At 40.1% G+C, this 25,016-nt stretch overlaps 1 protein-coding gene across 1 annotated transcript in view; it reads left to right on the top strand.

Annotated features, from left to right (window-relative positions):
- Nucleotides 1-25,016, top strand: part of IQGAP1 (IQ motif containing GTPase activating protein 1) — a 102,741-nt gene that overhangs the window by 15,572 nt on the left and 62,153 nt on the right. Inside the window, exons 3-4 of the mRNA XM_082844272.1 lie at nucleotides 20,585-20,741; nucleotides 22,435-22,512. Coding sequence (XP_082700398.1) covers nucleotides 20,585-20,741; nucleotides 22,435-22,512 — 235 coding nt within the window. The remainder of the gene's footprint in view (nucleotides 1-20,584; nucleotides 20,742-22,434; nucleotides 22,513-25,016) is intronic.

The raw sequence follows: 25,016 nt of genomic DNA, 5'->3' as shown, positions 1-25,016 counted from the left end.
TCTTTTTATACTGAGGAGATTGATCCTTTGGATTTATGTGTAGTAAATAATTATTCTAGCTTGTCTTTTAACTTTTGATTTTAAGGTGTTTAAAATAATTTAGAATTTTAAAACATCTGATTTTACTAAATCTTTTATTTTTATTTATTTATTTATTTTATTGGAGTATAATTGCTTTACAATGTTGTGTTAGTTTCTGCTGTACGATGAAGTGAATCAGCTATATGTATACCTATATCCCCTCTCTCGGACCTCCCTCCCATCCCACCTATCTAGGTTGTCACAGGGCACCAAGCTGAGCTCCCTGTGCTATACAGCAGGTTCTCACTAGCTATCTATTTTACACATGGTAGTGTATTTATGTCAAACCTAATCTCCCAATTCATCCCACTCTCCCCTTCCCTACCTATGTCCGGATGTCCGTTCTCTACATCTATGTCTCTATTCCTTTTTTTTTTTTTTTTTTTTTTTGCGGTACATGGGCCTCTCACTGCTATGGTCTCTGCCGTTGTGGAGCACAGACTCCGGACGCGCAGGCCCAGCGGCCATGGCTCACGGGCCCAGCCGCTCCGCCGCATGTGGGATCTTCCCGGACCGGGGCACGAACCCGTGTCCCCTGCATTGGCAGGCGGACTCTCAACCACTGCACCACCAGGGAAGCCCTCTCTATTCCTTTTATTTTTAGCTTTTGGGCTTTGTATCATTTTTAGAGAGTCCTATACTGAGATTATACAAAAACATTCCCCCAGGCTTTCTTCTAGTATTTTTAGGATATAAAGAACTTTAACATTTGACCCTTTGATCCATTTGGAATTTATTTTGGTGTGAAGAGTGAGGTAGAGCTCCTGCTTTATGTTTTTTTCTCTAGTTGGTGTTTGGATAGTATCTTAAATATTGAGCACCAGCAATGGCTCTCTTATGAAATGTGCTCTGGAATTTGCCAAACTCTCTGGTCTATGAACTGAGATTTAATTTTTAATTTTTAATTTTCAGAACAAGGCAGCTTCAACTTCTGAGATTTTTTGAAACATATGGCTTAAATATCCTTTTAGAAAAATTAGCTAGAAGTTTCCAGAGTTCTTTCCTCCTCCCTTCCTCCTTCCTTCCTTCCTTCCTCCCTCCCTCCTTCCCTCCCTTCTTTCCCTTCCTTCCCTTCCTTCCCTTCCTTTCCTTCCTTTCCTTCCTTTCCTTCCTTCCCTTCCTTTTCTTCCTTCCCTTCCTTCCCTTCCTTCCCTTCCTTTTGGCTGCCCTGGGCCTTAGCTGTGGCACCACGCGGGATCTCTGTTGAGGCATGCAGGATCTCTCTTTTTTTTTTTAGTTGCGGCATGCGGGCTTCTTAGTTGCAGCATGCAGAGTCAGTTGCGGCATGCATGCGGGATCTAGTTCCCTGACCAGGGATCCAACCTAGGCCCCCTGCATTGGGAGTATGGAGTCTTACCCACTGGACCACCAAGGAAGTCCCCAGAGTACTTTCAAGCAAGTTGTATTATGTTTAAAAGATTAATAGTGTAATGAAGTTGGCATTGAGAAAACAGGTTTTGGATGAACAACTTTGACATATATACTGTGAAGAGATGAATAGACTTGTCAAACTAACAATTTATTCTTTGTGTTAAAGGAGAGTATAGTTTTGAAGAACTTTTGAAAACTGTGTAGCTGACTTCTGTATCACTATTTTTTTTTAAATTTATTTATTTATTTATTTATTTTTGGCTGCATTGGGTCTTCATTGCTGCACACGGGCTTTCTCTAGTTGCAGTGAACAGGGGCTACTCTTCCTTGCGTTGCGCAGACTTCTCATTGCATGGCTTCTTTTGTTGTGGAGCATGGGCTCTAGGCGCACGGGCTTCAGTAGTTGTGGCTCGCAGGCTCTAGGGTGCAGGCTTAGTAGTTGTGGCGCATGGGCTTAGTTGTTAGTTGCTCCATGGCATGTGGGATCTTCCCAGACCAGGGCTCAAACCCATGTCCCCTGCATTGGCAGGTGGATTCTTAACCACTTTTGAGGCATATTCTATTAATTTCCTCTCATTAAGGAGGAAAGCTTTTGGTGGTCAAATATGTTTCAGAAATACTGGATTAAACCAAGGTAAACAGATTATTTAGCTGGTGGACTGTTTAGACTGTCATGGGCTGTAAATTCTGAATCTCTAAGGGAGAGGATAGTGTAAACAATATTCCTCCAACCTAGTTTACTATCAGACTCTTTCCTCACAGGTCGTCTTTCTTAGGACTAGTGTTCCAGGGTATACTTGTTTGGGAGCTCTCTCAGAATATTGGATCTGTGGGACTGTTTCAGCTAAGAATTTGAGACCTGTTCATGGTCAGTTCTTAAATTAACTGTTTTATGTTTTATCTGTAGTTTCTTTCCTTTCTCCATTGAGTTCTCATGTTCTTGGTTGATAGAGCTTAAATTAAAGCCATTATTGTATTAATTGGGTAGGTGTAATTGCTGAACTTCGCCAGTGATCTTTAAGACATTGTGAAGAACAAGAGTGTGTTTTTTTTTAAAATGGGGGATTGAAAATGTACTAGTTATTAAAAAGGAGAAGATATCACAAATTCTAGTCTAGTGAACTAGTTTCTGGCAAAATTCTGTAGCATGTATTTTGTCAAATAGATGGCTTATGGTGAGAAAAGAAGGGGTGCTTAAGAGTCAACCAGGACTCCCTGAGAAAGGCCCTGTCACAGTATCATCATTGCCTTTTGGACAGACTCACCAGATTGGTGAATCAGAGAAACAGAGTAATGTCTAGATTTCATTAAGGCATTTGAAAGTATGTCTTGTGATACTTTCGCAGACAGATTGGATAAATGTGGACTAGACTGTAATGTAATTAAGATTTGTAGCCAGATGAGTAAATCATATTCAAAAAGAGCTGCTAAATGGTGAGTGACTGCTTAATGGGCAAAGGATTCCTTTTTGGGTGGTGACAATTTTCTGGAATTAGATAGTCATGGTGGTTGCACAACATTGTGAATATACTAAAACCCACTGAATTGCTTACTTTAAATATGTTAAAAATGGTGAATTTATGTTACATACATTTCAGCTCAGAAAAAGGAGCTGCTAGAACTTTTTTTTTTTTGGTGGTACGCAGACCTCTCACTGCTGTGGCCTCTCCCGTTGCGGAGCACAGGCTCCGGACGCGCAGGCTCAGCAGCCACGGGCTGGGTTCACGGGCCCAGCCGCTCCGCGGCATGTGGGATCTTCGCGGACCAGGGCACGAACCTGTGTCCCCTGCATCGGCAGGCAGACTCTCAACCACTGCGCCACCAGGGAAGCCCAAGCTGCTAGATCCTTAATTCAAAGAAAGCTCAGTAGGTCATGTTACAAGTAAAACATTTGTGTTGGGACTTATGCATGCATCAGTGGTATGTTGATCAAATCTTCAGTTGTGTTGCTGGGATGGTTAATACACTGCATGAAAGATTTTGCTTTCAAAATACCTTGAATCTAATGATGATATTTAATAGTGAGAAATGTGTCATCCGCATTGAGGTTCAAAAAATGGAGTGTCTAAATACAAGATAGAGAAGTAGCATTAGTAGGGACAGGATTAGTAGGGAATAAAAACAAAATGAAACAAACCTGAGATGTTTATTAACTCACTAATAGAAATGTGGTATATGCAGCAAAGGAAACGATGGTTCCATTGTCCTCTGTACTGATGAGAGGCTACCTGAAGTTGGTTTTCAGTTCGGGAGGCCATACTTTAAGAGGGACCTTGCTAGTCTAGAGCAGGGATGATAGATATGTGGTGGGCTTCCTTCACACCCATGGCAGGCACTGCTGATAGATCAGAATCCTTACCTGAGGAGCCACTCCAGGCAGTGGGTGTTGGTCCACTAGTTGAGACTTGGTTGTTGCTCCAGGACTAGCGCATGTTGGATGAGCATGTCCAGGATTAAAAAGGGTCTAGAGATTATGAGGTATGAGGAATTATTGAACAGATCATTTAATATGGAAACAAGATTTAGAATATATTGAGACTTCCCTGGTGGCACAGTGGTTAAGAACCCACTTGCCAATGCAGGGGACATGGGTTTGATCCCTGGTCCGGGAAGATCCCACGTGGCGCGGAGCAACTAAGCCTGTGCACCACAAGTACTGAGTCTGCGCTCTAGAGCCCACAAGCCACAACTACTTAGCCCGCGAGCCACAACTGCTGAACCCGAGTAACACAACCACTGAAGCCCGTGCTCCTAGAGCCCATGCTCCGCAACAAGAGAAGCTACCACAAAGAGAAGCCTCCACGCAGCAAAGAAGAGTAGCCCCCACTCACCGCAAGAGAGAAAGCCCATGCGCAGCAACGAAAACCCAACGCAAAATAAAATAAATAAAAATAAATAAATAAATAAAAATTTTAAAAATTTAGAGAGAATATAGAATCATAGAATCTCAGAAGATCAACCTCTCATCCAGTATAGGAATTTATTCAACTGTTAATATTTTGCCGATATTATTTTAAAATTCCTGAAAAATGGTAAAGGGGTTCAATTTATCATATGTGGTACCAGAGGAACAGAACTAGGCAATGGAAATCTGCTTAATATGAGGAAGAACTTTATAGCAATAAGAGGTTTCCAAAAAAATTCCCCAAAAACTTGCTTTGAGAAAACCCATGTTGCAGATTTTCAAGCATAGACTGTATAATGGTTAATGGAAGATTATGTTCTAACCTAAGTGCTTTCTCAAGTTACTTAAAATAGTTTTTATTTTCATTTCCTGTTATTAAAAGGTATTTTTATTTTGAATGACTTGATAATATTCCATTGCTCTTTTTTTTTTTCTGACACGGCTAAAAAAGTCGGGAAAAACACCTCCAATACAATAAAACAGGTAAAAATTTTCTGAGCTCCTCCATTGTTCAGGACCCTCTGGTAGAACTGGAGAAGATGTGAAAGTATAACCCAATCCTGCCCTTAGGGGACTTATGGATTAATTGGACAGTCAGGGTATAACCATTTGAAAAGTTACTCACCATCGAAGGATGAAAGATCTAACTAATGTCACAAGGCAATATGGATTGCCAAGGAAATGATGCAAGCAGTTAATGTGTTAAAATTTATCTAAGGGAGAGATTATTTTATGGCTGAGTTTTGCAGTATAGTCTGAAATTGTATGGCAGAGAAGGGACAGCATAACTGTATGTATGTTTGTCTTACTTTTTTGTGCTCCTTTAGACAGTCTCTTTAGTGAGACCGTCTTTTTCTACTTGTTGGTGTCCAACAGCAGCTCCTTCCACAGTGCTTTTCACAAAGTAGATGCTCAGGAATATTGTTCTGCTGAATTCATGAAAAGTTGTGTGGAATGTGGGGGCTGTGGTGGTTAAGAGAACTTCAGTATTGGTGGTGATGAGAGTTTAGGGTAATTTCTTTTTCTTTTATTATTTGGCTGTAATTGAGACCAGGACTGTGGTCCTCAAGCAAGAGAGAAAGGATGGTTTGTGTCATTCAGTAGTTATTTATTGAGCACCATGCTTCAAATAGAAATCAGAAAAGGATTCCACCCTTATGTCCTTAAGTAACATTAAGAGGTAAAGAGATACAAAGTGCTGTAAGAAAATCTAGAGGAGGGACTTCCGTGGTGGCACAGTGGTTAAGAATTGGCCCGCCAGTTCAGGGGTCACGGGTTCGATTCCTGGTCCGGGAAGATTCCACATGCCGCGGAGCACCTAAGCCCATGCGCCACAACTACTGAGCCTGCGCTCTAGAGCCCACAACTACTGAGCCCATGTGCTGCAATGAAGAGTAGCCCCGCCTTGCTGCAACTAGAGAAAGCCCATGTGCAGCAACGAAGACCCAACGCAGCTAAAAACAAAACCATTAAAAAGAAAGTCTAGGGGCTTCCCTGGTGGTGCAGTGGTTGAGAATCCGCCTGCCGATGCAGGGGACACGGGTTTGTGCCCCGGTCCGGGAGGATCCCACATGCCGCGGAGCAACTAAGCCCGTGTGCCATGGCCGCTGAGCCTGTGCGTCTGGAGCCTATGCTCCACAACGGGACAGGCCACAACAGTGAGAGGCTCGTGTACCGCAAAAAAAATAAAAAATAAATAAATAAAAAAAGAAAGTCTAGAGGATATTTGGAGGAAGAAGAGATTATTTCCAGTGGTAGATTATGGAAGAGTTCATGGAGGAGGTGCCTTTTGGAAGTAACATTTGAATTGTCAGAGATGGGTGGGGCTGATCAAAAGTTTTATCAACCTTTATTCTTAGTAGGCATCTCCATCCCTAGCTTCCCATATCACAACTTGATGACCTCAATTTTCTCTACAAACTCCCTCCATTTTTCTGGCCCTAACAAATTTATCTCGTTTACCATGCAATGTTGACCTCCTTCCCTGTAGCAACGGGAGAACAATTTTTCTTCTTAAGACTCAGTCTTCTCTCTGTGGTCTGGATCCTACCCCTCCTTGTTTTCTAGGGTTCTTGTCCAGTATTATTTTCTTAACTATAACTTGAGCTGTTTTCTGCCAGTTCTTTCTCTTTCGCACATAAACATCCTCACCCATTCCAGATATACTCCCTCAATCCTGGACCCTGTCTAGGATTATTGTCCCTTCTTTTTTCCTTCAAGGAAAACTTGTCTTTATTCCTTATATACACTTTTAAAACCTTAACTCACATGGATGCGATTCGTGTGCCCTCCTTTCTCCCACTGAAATTTCTCTTGCTCAGGTCACCAGTGACCTAATTGCTATGCCCATTGGAAAATTTTCAGTACTTATTTTACTTAATCTATGCAGCATACGACACTCTTGTCTATTCACTTCATGAGATTTTCTTCCTTTTAACTGGATATCTTTTTATACTTAAAAACTTTTGACCTGTATCAATATATTGCCGATCTAAGAAAAATTCAGGCAGCTCCTCCTCCAAGAAGCTTACTTGGACACCCACCCTTACCCCAGGTCTGAGTTAGATGCTCCTCTCTTGTGTCTCTATCGTCCCCCCTCCCCCGCCCACATATCTTTAGTATAGCTTTTCACAATAAATTGTAAGTGCTTTATTTTTTTCTCTTTCCTAATTGACTGAGCCTTGGAGGGCAAGGGCTATATGTCCTTAGTGAGGTTCATACTCAACAGTTAACCCGCCTCCTGATACGTTCTCACTAACGACTAGATCTGAAAATTAACTTTTTGGTATGTTTTTGCTCTACAGCCTCTCCTTGTTCCCCTGGGCTCTGACAGCTGCTGCAGTAGGCAGTGACTCAGAGAAGTGGTTTTTTGCAAAGAAATATGCGCCTGTCTTCCACCTAGTAGAGGACTCTCACCTGTTTTTTTTTTTCCTCAAGAGCTGCCCACAACCAGCAGTGACTAGGCTGAGACTTGAGCTCACTTTGAAGTCTTTTTTTTTCCATTTAGTGTTAAAAGGTCTTTCATGCTTCATGATATATGGTAAAGTAGAGGTGGGTGGGTGTATAGGTTGAACACAGTAATGTTTCACTAGGCTTTGCTTCTGAATACTTGGTCTGGAAGTAAGTTAATCCTATTCACTCAGGGACTTCTTTTTTTTCTTTTTAAATTTCATTGAGGTACCGTTTACATACCATAAAATTCTCTGATTTTCAGTGTATAAGTCAACAATTTTTAGTAAATTTACCAAGTGGTGCAACCATCACCATAGTCTAGTTTCTACCACTCTAATAAGACGAGGGACCCTTTTGAAATATGATAACAATTAGACATTTAATATTGGCAAGTAAACTTGACATACCTTGTCCAGTTCAGCAGAGTGAAATGATTTGTTCAGGGTCAGGTCTGTTTTAGGTATCAAGAAACACACTAAGTTAACTAAGTTAACTAAGTTAACTAGGTTAACTTAAGACAAAGAAAAAAAAATCCCTTCTGTTTCTCACAATTCCTATAGCTGTTCAGATTGGTTTAATTCATATTCAGAAGTTTCTTTTAAAACAGATACTATCAAGATTTCTCATTTTGCTTGTATGGCTTGGAAGACTAGCGTTTGTCATTTCTTGCCTGGGTTACTGCTGTACTTTCTTTAGTAGCTCTGCACCCCTTAATAGTCCCCCCTCCTAATCCGTTGTGCTTGGAGTGATCTTTTAAATCAGATCTAATCATTTCTTTCCTGTTTGAAATCCTTCAAAAGGTCTGTACATTCTCTTCCTTTAGCTTGACATGTTCTCCCCCATGCGCGCGCGCGCGCGCACACACACACACACACACACACACACACACACACACACACACACGTCCTTCAAGGCATAAATGTCATTTTCTCTGGGAAACCAGTTCTCATTCCCCTCCCTCTTCATATGGTGAGGAATGCTTTATTGAATAATAAAGTCTTTTTTCTCAAGACTTGTTTTTGCCGCACTGTATTGAAATTACTAGGCTGTTTCCAGTGCCTAGATGGTACTCAAATGTGTTAGCGACTTAGTAAAATCCTATTTACAAGGAAAGATGGCCCAACTTGGGAGGTTTTTAGCAGTGAGTAATGCTGACATTCGGCGGGGGTGGGGGTGGGGGCGGCGTTTGCTCTGCAAACTGGGTGTGGTGCCAGCGGAGCTGCTCCTGGAGGAACTGAATCTCAGTGGTTTGGAGTAGTCAGTTCCGGCATTGGTATGTTCCCCTTCTGTATTGCACAGAGCCGGGAAACCACTGAAGTCGTGTGGTCTGCAGGACTTGTTCAGCTGGTTTCACAGACACCTAATTCAGATTCCCACCCTGATTCTTTTCTCCATATGCTCTTGGTCTGGGCTTGTTTTAAGGCTTACTACACTAGAGTTCTCTGAATAGTCATTTTTTGTCTTGCTGAGTGGTGGAATGGGTAGGGTCAAGTATATGCTCTCTTTGACAAATGATATCGATAAGACAAAGTAGATAGGTATTACGCAAGTTACTGGGTGTCAGGCTCTAGAAGTACGTTTATTTCTGGGATCTAGCTGTCCCCCACGCGTACACAAACACGTTGCTACCATTATTTAGAGCCTACTAGTGCTTCTATACGTTATCTCAGCCTTCACAACAATCTTATGAGAGTAGGTGCTGTTCCTAATCCTGTTTTACAGACAGGAAACTGAAGCTCAAGAGAGGCTAGTTAGGTACGTCATTCTTGCTCATTCTTATTTCCTTCCCTCTTTCTCAAGGAAGAAGTGGGTATGTTCCTTTTCATAGATAACTGCCCATTGTGTTCTTCAGAACCTTCTTTTTTACTCCTTTATTTCTTGTGTCTTTAGTCCCTCTTCCTTATTCTTTTCTTGCAGGGCGCAAATATGTGCCTATTCTTCAGTTATTTAAAAAAAGAGACAGAGACATACCGCCACTTCAGACTAACCCTTTCTTTATCCCCCCAATTTCTCTTCTTCCCTTCTTAGATTTCTTGAAGAAGAACTCTACATTTTCTGTCCCTAGTTCCCTACTTCTAGTGACTTCTCTAGTTATAGTAATCTGATCCTCCTGCCTCATCACTCCACTGAGACTCCCCCCTATTGGGGTCCCAGATGACCTTCTTCCTTATTTGCCATATCCTTTTCTCTTTGCCACCCATCTCTCTGCAGCATTTGAAATTGGTGACCTCTCCCAGCTTCCTGAAATTTTTTTCTTCCTTGCTTACCATCACGTGATTCTCTCATAGTTCTCTTTTTACCATAGTAACTGTTCTTTCTCTGTAATATTCGCCTCTTAAGTGTTGGTGTTTTTCCAAGGCACAGTCCTTGAACTTTAAAATTTGTCTCTACAGTCTTTCTCTAGGGAGCTTGTCCACTCCTGTGGTGCCGCTTCTCTTTCTTCTCTCTTTTTTTTTTTTGGCTGCATTGGGTCTTCGTTGCTGTGCGTGGGCTTTCTCGAGTTGCGGCAAGCGGGAGGCTACTTTTCATTGTGGTGCGCAGGCTTCTCATTGCAATGGCTTCTCTTGTTGCAGAGCACGGGCTCTAGGCATGCGGGCTTCAGTAGTTGCAGCACACGGGCTCAACAGTTGTGGCACATGGGCTCTAGAGCATGCGGGCTTCAGTAGTTGTAGCTGGTGGGCTCAGTAGTTGTGGTGCCTGGGCTTAGTTGCTCCATGGCATGTGGGATCTTCCTAGCCCAGGAATCGAACCCATGTCCCCTGCATTGGCAGGCGGATTCTTAACCACTGCGCCACCAGGGAAGTCCTGGTGCCACTTTTCAAATCTGGGTCCCTGGTCAAACTTGGTCTCTCTCCTGAGTTTTTCAGACTTGTATTTCCAACAACCGGTAGGATGTCTCTACCTAAATGTATCATTGACCTTTCAAGCTGAACATATTTCAGGCATGAACTTATCATTCTGGCCTGCTTCTTGTGTTCCCAGCCTTGTTTAATGGCATAATCTTTTATTTAGTCATCCATGCCACAAGTCACCAAATCATCTTTTAAAAACAAAACAACCTTTTTCCTTTTATTGAAGTTTTTGCAAGTTTCCTATAGATGGTACGTGTTGCCAGATTTTCTTGTGGAACAGTGTGAGAACGTTGAGTTTCCCCACATACTGGACAATAATAAGTTACTATCATTCTTTTTTATCTTTGCCTTTTTTATCTGCTAGCTGAAAATGGTGTTATTGTTACTTTAATTTGCATTCCTTTGATTAGTAGTGAGATTAAGATTTTTTCCCATAATTGCTGGCTACTTATATTCTTTTGTGAATTGCCTGTTTGTGTTTCTAGTGCATTTTCCTAGAAAAATATTTGTCATTTATTTCAAGCATTAAAATATATATATATGCATCTAAAGATTATGGGAGGGCTTCCCTGGTGGCGCAGTGGTTAAGAATCAGCCTGCCAATGCAGGCGACATGGGTTCGAGCCCTGGTCCGGGAAGATCCCACATGCCGCGGAGCACCTAAGCCCGCGAGCCACAACTACTGAGCCCAGGTGCCACAAATACTGAAGCCTGCGTGCCTAGAGCCCGTGCTCCACAACAAGAGAAGCCACCATAATGAGAAGCCCACGCTCCGCAATGAAGAGTAGCCCCCGCTCGCCACAACTAGAGAAAGCCCACGCACAGCAACGAAGACCCAACGCTGCCATAAATAAATAAATAAAGCTTTATTTTTTTTTTAAAAAAAATAAAGATTATGGGAGAGGGCACTTCCCTGGCGGTTCAGTGGTTAGGACTCCATGCTTCCAGTGCAGGAGGGGTGGGGGACAAGTTCAATGCCTGGTGGGGGAACTGAGATCCGCATGCCGTGCAGACAAAAAATTTTAAAAATTTTAAAAAATGAAGATTATGAGAGATTATTAGCCCCTTGTTATAGGTTGCAAATTTTCCCTCCAGCTTATCTTACAAAATTTTTTTTTTAAATTTCCTTGTAGAAGTTCAACTGCTTTTGTGTAGACAGTTTATTTCCCCCTTTTCAAAATGATTTCTGCCTCACAGTCTTGTTTGGAAAGGCCTTTCTCATTTCAAGATTATACAACCATTCATTTATATTTTTTTCCTCCTTTCATTTTTTTATGTTTTAAAATCTCTAATCCACTTGATGTTTAAAGTCAGTAGCAAAATGTGAGGTCAGGAGCTAACTTTGTTTTTCTTTTCTTTTCCAATTGTCTGTTAAACCTCATCTTCCTCAGTGCCCTTCTAACCCCCACTCCCAGCCATCTAACAGATTGTCAAATGGGGTCAATTCTTCCTTTGAAATTACTCATCATTTTTCTTTCTGTTTCTGCCATTGCCCTAGTTGGAGACCTTATTATCTCTCACCTGGATTCCTGAAGTAGTTGCCTAATATTGCTCTGTTGAATCTATCTTCCGTGCTGTTGTCCTAGTTACCATACTAAGTGTCAGATCTGACCAAGCTACTCTTCTATTCAAAAACTTTTGTGGTTCCCATTGCTTGCAGATTAAAATTCTATTGTTCCAGGTACATCTCCTACTCCTCTACCACAGTGATTTGTCATTCCCTAAATATGCCATTTGTTTTCATGCCTTTTTTCCCTCTTTTTTATGCTGTTCTCCTTTATTTTAAGTGTCTTTATTTCCCGTTTTCACCTTTCTAAATACAATTTATCTTAAAAGCCTAGTTCAAATATCATCTACTATTGTAGCTAGTCGTTTAAACATCTCTGTTCCCAGAGGGTGATCTCCAGGTAGTTAGCGCATTTTATGCCACTGATAAGTGTTGCACAGAGTGAGCCATTAGAAATGTTTCCTAAATGGATATTTAGCTGTCAGAGTAGATTTTCTTTGGAAAATTGATTTAAAATATGAATAAAACAAAGCTTTATCAAAATACACTAGATATGAAAGCTGTATCAGGACTATTTATAAGAATTATTATGCAATTATATTAAAGATAGACTTTTATATAAGCACTTTTCACACTAATTGTGTCAACTTCAATGTTTAATATTTTATAGGCCTCTCTCTTGGTCCTTGGTAGAGTAAGTGTTGTTAATGAGGTCATGCACTGTGGTTTAGGGTGCTTCAGGAGGCCCAGCTCCAGAACTTGAGCTTTTATTAGTGAGTATTAAGGAAGGTAGTAGCTTTTATTATTTTTGAATAAATTGCTGGAATGTAGCACCCCAGTTTGCACTTTAGAATCACACCATCTTGGGTTCAAGTGTGAGCTCAGCCACTTACTAGATGGGTAATCTTGGACAAGTTACTTTACTTTGAGGAGCCCATAGTTTTCTTATATCAGTAAAATAAGAATAGTAATACTACTTACCTTATGGGGTTTTTGCAAGGATCAAGTGAAATAATACATGTAAAGTATTTAACTTTATATCTGCCAGGTGGTGTTAGAGATTATTTTTTTGGTGTTATTTATAGAAAATGAACCATTCAGATGTTACTGTTTTCCTGTTTAATAGTTGTGTTTCAGATCAGATGTCACTTAAAAATTTTTTTTTTTTAGTAATTTTCGTTTGAGTTAGATTTGTTAAAGCAGTTCTAGGGTTAAACTTGAGGAGGAGAAAATGTTGAAAGTTTAATCCCTTTTTGTGGGAGGAAGGACTAACAACTCTATTCTCCGTTTCCTTCATATAAGAGTTTTGTTGCTGAGTTCTATCTGTGGTCGTGGCTGCGAGACCTGATCACAGATTGGGTGTGCTGGTCTCACCACTTGGTATAATATTCTCAGAACTTTTTTTTTAAAGTGACTTCTTTGTTAAAACATTTGTACTTGTAGAAACATTTGTACTTGAAAAATTTTAAAACCCCACATTGTTGCCACAGTGATTTTCTGAAACAGATCTGATCAGATCACCTCCCACTTAAAATCCTTCAGTGTCTCTCATGACAGAAGGAAAAGTTTCTTAGCATGACAAACAGGCCTTGCACCATCCAGCCTGCTCTTTTTTTTCATCTTCACCTCCTACTTTCCCTTCTGGCAATGACAGTGCTGAACTACTGCATAACCCACCATTTTTTCTCAGCCCTCCCTGCCTTTGTACATGGTATTTCTTCTGCTTAGAGGCCTTCTCTGCCTTGGCCATTTGGTGAACTCCTCCTCGTCATGCTTTAAAACCCATTAATATTTGTGGATAATGTGAAGCTGGAAGAGGAGTTGGTATTTTGGGTAACAGAATTAGGATCCCAAAAGGTGTTGACATTTCGGGACAATGGGCTGAATCAAACATGAAGAAACATAGTAGAGATGAGTGCAAATAATGGATCTAATATGGAGCTGTAGAGATCAGGTTTAGCAGCTGCATATTTGGGGAAAAAAATACTAAGAATCTCTGTTGAGTGGAAAAGTGTTGTAAAATAATTTAATTGAGGCTTTGTCTGTGGTTTTGGAGTGTTCAGAATGAAGGAGTGATATTCCGGTTCCATTTCAGGCCAGTCAGACCACACCTGGAGCATAGTGTTCAGAGATGAATGAGAAAGATGTGAGGGGCAGGGAGTCATGTCTAACACTAGTAGTGATATCAGCTAACGCTCTGAGCGCTTACTCTATTCCAGGCACTGTTCTTAACTCTTTATGTGTGTTATCTCTTAATCCTCACAATCGTCCTGTGAGGTAGGTGCTGTTCTCTTTTCATGAAGAGTACTTGAAGGAACTGGAATCATTTTACTGACAAAAGTGTCAGCATGTGACTCATCATATGAGGGGAAAGGAGGAAAAGCACAAATTTTTAAATACCCAGCCAAGCACTGTGCTAAGCACTGTATTTCACGTGTAATCTTATTTAATCCTCAACAACAGCCTTATTTGGAAAATATTGTTATTCCCTTTTAACGAATGAAGAAACTGGGTAAGTGACTTGCTGTCTTGATAAGTAACAGGGACAGGATATAAATCCACGTCTTTAAACGTCCCTGGCCAGTACTGGTCACATTATATTTTAATTCCATATGTTGTCTTGCTCCAGAAGGCAGCTTAGGGTGTCAATGGGGAGCTAACTGCTGGCTTAATAAAAACTTTTTGGCTACTAGAATCCTGAGATGAAATGGGTTAACTTGAATGTGTGATTACCATGTTAGCATCAGTGTTCAGGGTCAGCTTACATCATGATTTGGCCAAGATGTTTTGGAAGCATTCAGGCATTAAAGTGGGGGAGGGAGTGGAAGGTGAGAGGGGAGTGGAGGAGTTGGGGTAGACTGGAAGAGCTTTAATGAGCCTTCCAACTGTGAAGTTCTATGACTATTAAGACAGTTTTAAACATGAGAATTGGTAATATGAGAATTGTGTTGACCAGTGACTTTTCTTTTGTGCATAGATTGATTTACTTGTTAAATTTCTGCTTTACTGAGGTATAAATAGCATGTAAAACTATAGGATATTTAAAATAAGTACTTTGTGGTGATTTGATATATGTATACATTGTGAAAGGATGTAGTTAACATATCCATCACCTCACATGTTTATCTTTTTTTTTTTTTGGTGAGGACATTTAAGTTCTACTCTCTTAACATATTTTAATTATACAATATAATGTTAGCAACTATAGTCACTGGTTTATGTTAGATCCTCAGACCTTATTCATCTTAAAGCTGAAAGTTTGTATCCTTTTACCAACCTCTCCCTAATTTCTCCACACCCTACCTCATGGCAAGCACTAAAGTTTGACTTTTTTTTAAGATTCCACATTTAAGTGATACATACAGTACTTGGTTTTCTTTGTCTGGTTTATTTCACTTAGTATAATGCCCTCAAGGTCCATCCATGTTGTCACAAATGGCAGGATTTCGTTCTTTCTCATGGCTGAATAATATTTCTTTGTAGACATATACCACAACCTCTTTATCCATTTGTCCATTCCTGGGTACTTAGTGTTTCCATATCTTGGCTATTGTGAATAATGCTGCGGTGGACATGAGAGTGCAGATTTATATTCGATATCCTGTTTTCATTTCTTTTGACTATACAGTTATCCCTCCATATCTGCAGGTTCAGCATCTGTGGAGTCAATCAACTGTGGATTGAAAATATTTAGGGAAAAAATAATTCCAGAAAGTTCCAAAAAGCAAAACTTGAATTTGCTGCTTGGCAGCAATTATTTACATAACATTTACATTATATTGACAACCATTTACATAGCGTTTACATTGTATTAGGTATTATAGTAACCTGCAGATGATTTAAAGTATACAGGAGAGTGTGCTTAGGTTGTATGCAAATACGATGACATTTTATGTACAGGATTTGAGCATCCTTGAATTTGGTACCTGTCTACATGGGTCCTGGAACCAATCCCCTGTTGATACCCAGGGATGTCTGTATACCCAGAAGTGGGATTGCTGGATGATATGGCAGTTCTATTTTTAATTTTTTGAAGAACCTTCATATTGCCTCCATAGTGGCTACACCAATTTATATTCCCACTGTTGGCTGAAAAAAAATGTACAACCTATAAGTTGAGAATTACGTTTTATTTGGCAGCTTTAATGAGGACTTAAAGCCCAGGAGACAGCCTCTCAGATAGCTCTGAAGGACTGTTCCAAAGAGGTAAGGGAGGAACCAGGATAAATGAGTTTTTTGAAGAAAAAAAACAAAAAACAAAACCCAAACCAGGTAGTCAGACCATCATAAGATTACTGCTATTAAAACAAAACAAAAAACCCAGACATCTCAAGTTAATGAATTAAGTGCTTTTCTACTTACAGGAAGATGCAAGAGTCTGGGCTTATTGAAATTATTCCTTTGATATTCACCTTATGTAGAGCCAGTATTCTTTTTTTCTCTCTCTTGAATCCTCTCAGGGTATACCGTTGGGGCTGGATGTAGAGGTTCATGGCTTGGTGGCAGGCAACCTGTTTTTCTCCGTCCTGAATTCCCCTTATCCCCTTAGGGTGCACCGTCATGGGCCGCTGCAGTGGCTGATGGCTTGATGGCCTCAACGTTCTTTGTTTTACTGAAATGGCAGAGGACATTCTTTGTCTACACCACCAACAGTGCACAAGGGTTCCCTTTTCTTCACATCCTCACCAACACTTTCTCTTGTCTTTTTGATAGTAGCCATTCTAACAGGTGTGAGGTGATAGCTCATTGTGGTTTTGATTTGCATTTCCCTGATGATTTAATCATGTTGAGCATCTTTTCAGGTACCTGTTGGCCATTTGTATGTCTTCTTTGGAAAACTATTCAGTTCCTCTGCCCATTTAAAAATTGGATTGTTAGGGGTTTTTTTGCCATTGAGTTGCATGAGTTCTTCATATATTTTGGATTTAACCCCTTATCAGATATATGATTTGCAAATATTTTCTACCATTCCATAGGTTGCCTTTTCATTTTGTTGGTGGTTTCCTTTGCTGTGCAGAGGCTATTTTTAGTTTGATATAATCGTCCTTGTTTATTTTTGCTTTTGATGCCTTTGCTTTAGGTGTCAAATCCAAAAAAATCATCTCCAAGACTGATGTTAAGGAGCTTACCCCCTATGTTTTCTTAAAGGAGTTTATGGTTTCAAGTCTTGCATTTTTTTAGTTTGATATAATCGTCCTTGTTTAGTTTTGCTTTTGATGCCTTTGCTTTAGGTGTCAAATCCAAAAAACGCATCTCCAAGACTGATGTCAAGGAGCTTACCCCCTGTGTTTTCTTAAAGGAGTTTATGGTTTCAAGTCTTGCATTCAAGTCTTTAATCCGTTTTGAGTGGATTTTTGTGCCTGGTGTAAGATAAGAATCAATGCATAGATTTATTCTTAAGTGTATTTATAAAGTTAATTTAAATGCTTAAGTTTTATAAGGAAGCTTTGTGTCTGAGTTGAGAATTACTGGTGGTCTTACAGTTAAACTGAAATATTTAAAGCCCTATTAAGTGGACAGAACTTGGAGAGATACCAGCCTTTTTCCTGCATGGGACATCTGAAACTTGGTCCTGTTTAGACAGCCCTGTGGAGCTCAGCTCTGTTAGGCTTTGGGGGTGATGTGGTAAGAGCAATAGTGGTTTAGTGAGAAGGATTCTAAATTAGGAATCAGGGCCCTCTTATCGCACCTTTGTCACTAGCTAGCAGGTAACCTTTGATAGGCCTTACTCTTACTTGTAAAATGAGAGAGTTGTACAAATAGGTACAGCCTTTGGGTAAGCTTTTGAGCAATAACATTTTTTGTTTTGGAGTTTCCAAAGGAATTAATTCTAAATAAGGAAGAACATTGTGTACAAAGATGTTCCTTGCAGAATTATTTAATGGTTGAAAACATTTAGAAATGATATAAATGCCCAACATAGGTGACTGATTAGCATTTGGTAGAATTTTAATGTAACTCGAAAGTCTTGAGAAACTGTATAGTAACATGAAAAATATTCATAAAATGTTGAGAAATGTTTTGTAATTTTCCTCAATGGATAGATTTTATATAGAGGGGAAAACCCCAAAGGGATTTGCCCTAGAAGTGCATTCAGTTCCTTTCTCTCACATTTTGTGATGCTGTGAGTTTGTGGCAGAGGGGGAATCTCAGATGGGCTGTAGAGAAGGACAGGAGAATTTGTTGCATCTTCTCAGAATTATAGTAGAATCCAAACTGATGCTGAGATTAAGAATCTAGTAATATAGCATCCTACTTAATGCTGTTAATTTTTCAAGCAGTTTGGTCCTAATTTAACTAACTTTATTCTTATAAACAAACCAGGTGATTCTCTGCTGTGGAGCAGAGCTTAGAATGGAGGGTGAGCCACACAGGGAATTGGAGGGCAGTTTTGGGCTTGCGGCGGTTGTTTAGAGACACTTCTGTGCTTTGCCTGTTTCCTCTAGCTCTCCCTCTCTGCTTATTCCTTTCCACCAGATCACAGGTGGCTTTTCTTCAGGCCTGACACTTTTGTGATATTTAGGGTATTCTACTCCGCTATAGAAAGCTTGTGAGTCTTGTCATCAGTCAGGACTGTTTTATAGCAGTTAGACAAGAGAAGGCGAAGGTAAAGGATTGTGGGAGATGTGGCTGTGGTCCCTCCTTTTACCCTGATTTTAATCCAGTGATCTCAGAGGAGAGGAGAACCTAAACAGCCCTGGTAGCTGGCTCTGATTCAAGCCAAAAGCACTACTGTGTTGTTTATCCACAGTCTTCCCCATTTTGAGAGGAAAATAAGTAACTTTTTCTTCATACTATTATGTGGTAAAGGGATGTTTTGGGCTTAAGATTTATTCTAGGTTTGTCCCTGTTAATGAGAACATAAGTTAGACTGTCCCCTGAGAGCAGGGATTGCCAGGAGCTGTTTGCTGTATCCTTTTTAGCAGTAAAATATTGGATGGACGATTACATGAGATGTGTCCTTAGACTACAGCTATTTTCCATACCATTGACCTATGTTCTTTTCCACATTGTCCTATGGTCTTAGGCTCTTGGAGAAGCATAGTTTGGATTTTGTAGCTGCTACAAATTGATATCTAATTTAGTTACTATGGTAACTCTTCTGGAAAATTAATTCGTTTCTTCTTTTTCCCCTTATGACATTTCAGTTCAACTACCTAAAAGAAAAGCCAGAAGAGAAAACTTAATATCATTGGGTGTAGGAAATAACCAGAAAATTCTCTGGCCCATTCATCTATCCAGCTAGTATTTATTTAAGTATCTACTATGTGTCAGACAGTATGCTAGCTGCTTTAGAAGTAGAATAGACTTGAAAGTGAAGTTGAGTTAACTATTCTATAGAACTTGAGAAAAACAGGAACATTGTTGCTTTTCCTTTTTTTTTTTTTTTTTTGTGGGAATCTTAGCTCCTGACCACAGATTGAACCCGGGCCCCGGCAGTGAAAGCACTGAGTCCTAACCACTGGACCTCCAGGGAGTTCCCTCATTATTTTTTAAAGATTCTGAGTGGTAATCTCAGTTTGTAAAGATAGAATTAATACAAGAAATTTTATTCTGAATTATAAAACTAATAATTTTAAAAGTATGTAAATTCAAGCTCTATTGTATATCTTTTCAGGCAATTTTATTAATGTAAAGAATTATATAGAAACACACATAAATGGGATTATAAATACATTTATATATTATTTGGTCTATTTTTCTATTGGTATGTTAGAGTTTTCTTATAAATTTTCATGGGTGTGTGTGTGTATAAAATATGGCATATTTAAATGTGGCTTCCAGTTTTATTTGTCTTTTAATTTAAATTTTAGGTATCAATTAACATTATAAATGTTTCATTCTTGTATTGTCCCATTTGGCAGTAAATCTAGCTTTTACTTCAGTCTCCTGTATCTCTGGATTTTTTCTTTCCCCATTTGGCTTTTCAAAGATTTATTACTAGGGAAACAGACCAGGCATCATCTAGTGGTCCCCCTCAACCCCTGTAAAGAATGGTAAAGAATTTGGGGATACAGTAGCCTTGTAAAATTTGCGTAGCCTACTTATAAATTAGGGGTTTTCAAACCGGGGTCAATGAAATCTCTGAAATTATATATTAAATTTAAGTATATATACATTTTTTGGGGGAAGGATCTGTAGCTTTCCTTAGATAGTCAAAGGATTCTGTGATTCAAAAAAAAATTTAAAACCATTGCCCTAAATGACTTCTTTAGTTAACTACATTTCTGTTGGTAGAAAATACATGCAAATAAACTTGGCTTTGTTTTATCTTGGGATTCCCTGAAATCTTGTGAGAGGTGTCTGAGGGGGACAATATAGTTTTCCGTTACAACTTCCTTTCCCCTCTAAAAAAACACATAAGAATTCACTTTTACTGCTTCCATTGGAGTTTCCTTAAGTATTTTAGGTGAGATGATTGACTATTTTGGAAACCCCAAAACAACTTTAAAATCTGAACCTAGAAATTCACTATGGATGCTGAATTCTCAAACCAGAAAAGAACCTCAGCTGCAAATATAAGTTTCTGAACAGTTGAGAGATGGTGGCTTCAGTTACAAAAGGTTTTTCTTAGGAGTTCTTAAGGCGCAACTGAAGGAGTAAGGGAGACAGTCTGGGCTGAGGCTCGTGGGGCATTTAGGACCTGGGGAGCCAGCTGGCTCTCTTGCTGCAGGAGAGGAAAGTAGGGTGGAGAAGAGGGTGGCGTTTATACTTGGAAATTTTCCTAAGTTCCCTGCCTCTGAGATCTGACTGGGCCAGAACAAGGATGTGTGTGAAATTGAGTCTTCAAACACTATTGCTTATGTTCAACTTAAACTTTTCCAAGGAGAATGGAAATTAAGCTTGAAATCTCTGAAGAGGGGAGGGGTTCATACCTTCCCTCTCTTTTGTCATGTCCTCCCTCCTTCTGTGCAGGTGGATGGAAGCATGCCTGGGGGAAGACCTGCCTCCCACCACAGAACTGGAAGAGGGACTTCGGAATGGGGTCTATCTTGCCAAACTAGGAAACTTCTTCTCCCCTAAAGTGGTGTCACTGAAGAAGATCTATGATCGAGAGCAGACCAGATACAAGGTGAGTCCATCCTTGCTTGGTGCTTAAATTTCTGTAAACTTGAGAGAGAAGTTTAGCATACTTTATCCTGTGAAAGAGTTGCTGAGAAATATGTGTAAGTGTGTTTGTTCCAACAAAATAAAATACCTGGCAGAGTGGAGAAAATTTAGTGCAAAGTCAAGATACAGTAGTAAAAGAACTTCAGTTGTCCGTATTTCTGGCTCAATTCTAATGAGTAATTTGTATCTAGAAATTTTCATGGTCCTTGATGAATTTTTTATTTCTTAGAAGGTAGAGGAAGTAACTAGGGGAATTACTACTTTAAGTCTAATTTTAACCAAGCTCTGAGATTTGTTGGCAAATTGAAAGCAATAGCAACTTTGGGGGAAGAAAATCACCCCATGATATTAAAGTTTAAGGTAAAACGGGACAGTGATCCGATTTCAGAAAATTGAGATACGTGATTGATTCTTGTGGCCCAGGGCCCTCAAAAAGAAGACTGCTTTAATTAAGTTGGGATGTTGACAAGGACCGAATTCCCATTGCTCACAGAGTTTCTGTGGGGAGCTTTCCTAAGAGCTCTTATCTGAAAAAAGGATAAGTATAGAAGATAGTGGAAGATTGCAAAACCAAGAGCAAATGTAAGAGGGGTCAACTGTAAGAATTGGGCAAGAGCTCAGAATGAGTTAAGGATGAAGACAGAATCAAAAGAGTTGGTTTTTTTGGTTGGCTTTTTAATATTTAAATTAAAAGGAAAACAAGGAAAGTATAGATCTTAAGCCAAAATTAACATCCCAAATAGAAACTTTTCTTCATCAAAAAGCAAAGACTTATATGCTGAGTTTTAAATAAGTTGTTATTCTGAAGACACCTCCTGAGCTGTTCTGTTGACTCTAAAAAATGTGTGCAGAACAGGCAGACAGAGCAGTCTCCAGCAACAGTAAAGACAATAGCCTACACCTCTAACCGTCTTGAGGGTAAACCTTCCTAAAAAACAACAGGTGTAGAGGTTAAGAGGGGGATGTTTATATGTGTAGTATGAAAATACCTCATTTGGGGAGTATCTTCTACTTGCCAGACACCACACTGAGTGCTTTATGTACATTTTCTCAGTTAATCTTTCCAACAAACATAAAGTAGGTGTTAAAGATGGGGAAACTCAGGGCTTCCCTGGTGGCGCAGTGGTTGAGAGTCCGCCTGCCGATGCAGGGGACACGGGTTCGTGCCCCGGTCCGGGAAGATCCCACATGCCGCGGAGCGGCTGGGCCCGTGAGCCATGGCCGCTGAGCCTGCGCGTCCGGAGCCTGTGCTCTGCAACGGGAGAGGCCACAATGATGAGAGGCCAGCGTACCGCAAAAAAAAAAAAAAAAAAAAAAAAAATGGGGAAACTCAGAATCAGTAGGGTGAAGTGACTTGCCCAGTGTCACCAATAGATAGCCAAGTCAGGAATTGAATCCAACATAATTGAATTCCAAAGACCATGTTCTGCTGAGCACACTGTACACAGGAAGATTCTCCAGATGGTTCTTAACTGAGGAGAGCTGAGATGTGGATTTGGCTTTTGGAGATTAGAATGTGTAATGATACAGACAGACCTTAAGTTTAAGGGGACCATGTAAAGTCTTACAGGGAAACTTTTATTGATACAGAGTATTTATTTAGTATTTGCTTCAATATTGCCAAACAGTGCCTAATGGTCTTTTATTTGTTCTAGGCAACTGGCCTCCACTTTAGACACACTGATAATGTGATTCAGTGGTTGAATGCCATGGGCGAGATTGGATTGCCTAAGGTAATTTATGTGATATTCATTGTTCTGGCTTAGTTCTGGCTGTTTGGCATAACAGTTCTCATTCTACCTGTAAAATTATTCTCAATTGATTCTTTGGTAATCTATCTATCTATCTATCTATCTATATATATATATATTTTAATACTAAAGGATCTCTTCAGTTTGTTTTAGGAAATAGCTTTGTTCTTTTTCTTTTATATTTCTCATCCCTGCTTCACCTCACCCTAGAGAAATTCCCTATGATGTCAGTTACTTTTACTACACCAAATTATAAACATTATAATTCAGGGCTTCCCTGGCGGCGCAGTGGTTGAGAGTCTGCCTGCCGATGCAGGGGATATGGGTTCGTGCCCCGGTCTGGGAAGATCCCACATGCCGCGGAGCGGCTGGGCCCGTGAGCCATGGCTGCTGAGCCTGTGTGTCCGGAGCCTGTGCTCTGCAACGGGAGAGGCCACAGCAGTGAGAGACCCGCGTACTGCAAAAAAAAAAATAAAAAATAAAAATAAAAAAAATTCACATACCATGAGGGAATTCCCTGGTGGTCCAGTGGTTAGGGCTCGGCACTTTCACTGCCAGGGCCTGGGTTCAATCCCTGGTTGGGGAACTAAGATCCTGCAAGCTGAGCAATGTGACTCCCCCCCACAAAACAAACAAATTCATATACCATGAAATTCACCATTTTAAAGAGTACAGTTCAGTGGATTTTATTCACAAAGTTGCTACATTCAAGTTTGACTTTAGGAAACATAAGGAAATATTTTAGAAATGTCATCTTCCAGCTTCAGAATAACCAAATTTGTAGGTAATATGAAGGGTTTATTTTACATTTCAAATTGTAGAGGCAGTATAATGAGATTTACTTCTTTTATCTGGTTTTGGAGGTGGCTGTAGGTTTTTTGTTTTTGTTTTTTTGACAGCTTTATTGAGGTGTAATTGATTACAGAAAAACCATACATATTTAATGTATATAATTTAATGAGTTTGGAATGATAGCTGTAGTTTTGATACGGGAGTGTGCATCCTTGAGTGTTTTGCTCAAGAGTTTATTTAGTGCTTCTCTTAGTGAAATTGCCATCTCAAGTGTTGGGCTGCACCTTGCAGGCCTGCAAGCCTTGTAGTTGCCTTGAGAATGAGGGAAGAGCCCGGAGACAGCAACAGAGACATCACTGGTTTATTAGATAGGGGATCTCAGCTGTCCGAGTCAGGGCTCTGGAGTGACACCCTACCGTGGACGGCAGACAGCAGGCAGAACACGGCAGCAGTCTTTGCTACTGGGGGTGGGGATGAGGGGGAGGAGGAGTTTACCAGTTATGGGGGAATTGACGTCAGTTTGGCTCATCAGTTAGTTACCAGGGAAAGCAGCAGAGGGGCATGTCCCTCATAGCCCCTTGGGCAGAGTTTTTCCCTTTGATAAGCTATCATAGTGGAGCCATTCTGATCTAAAGATCACTAACATTTACTGATTAGGCTGTATAATTAAGAGGGAATGTCAGCCATATGAGTAGGGTATAGGTGAAGCAGGGACTGGTTGAGCAGGAGATGTACAGAGAGCAAGAGAATAGCCATCTTGGGTGGCCTGATCATACATCTAGCTACCTAGTCCTACCTTGAATCCGTAGAGGCCCTGATACAGTGTCACTGTTAGAGGCATGGACAGCTTTTTTTCCCCCCATCCTCTGACCTAAGAATTCTACTTCTAGGAATTTATCCCCACTCCCACCCCACCGGCTCAAAAAAAGAAAGAAAAAATTAGACAAGCACAAAAAATGTATATGTAAGGATTTTTCAGCATTGCATATGATAGAAAAAATTGATAGCAAACCACATATTCCTTCACTCAGGGTATTAATTGTGTTACAGCCAGTCAAATACTAGTGCTGCCGTTGAAAAGGATGATGTCAAGGATGATGTGTTAAGTGAAAAAAAAAACAGGCTACGATTATAAGAGCTTGTGTTCTGGCTAAAATGAGATCACTATTTTTGTCTAAAAATAAAGTGAGTATTCTTGGGAAAAATCTGCAAGGAGAAATAGTTTTCATTTCTGTGTGATGGGGTTAAAGGGTGGTTTTTATTTTCTTTATACGTTTCTGTGGAGTCTAAATTTCTGTAACCAAAGAAAGATTAAAAAGAAATGAGATGTGGAGTATCAGAAAGTGGCTGAAACCACTTGGAAATGAACACTTGGCATTTAGCAGAGTGCTCAGCTCACTGTTGCATACATACCTGTTGAACTGAGTAAATTCAGAGCTAAGTCTTTGCAGACTAGCTTGTGTCCTCTTTTTTTCAGAGCAAAGTGCTGAAGTTCTCTTCCTTGCACTGGTATGTTTGAGAATTAAGCCCCACAAATGTCAGGAAATGCAATACGTCAAGTTCTTACAGCTACTTGGCCTTTCTATGCACCTGTAACTTCCTGTTCCTGTTTTTTATATAGTATGCCCAATGGGCAATAACAATTTAACCTCTTTTGAATGTACTAAGAGCTTTGTTAATATTTGCTATTGCTA

This window comes from Leucopleurus acutus (genome assembly GCF_964270905.1).
Source record: "Leucopleurus acutus genome assembly, chromosome: 1".
In the NCBI taxonomy this organism is placed as follows: domain Eukaryota; kingdom Metazoa; phylum Chordata; class Mammalia; order Artiodactyla; family Delphinidae; genus Leucopleurus; species Leucopleurus acutus.
This window is presented reverse-complemented; position numbering and strand designations above follow the sequence as displayed.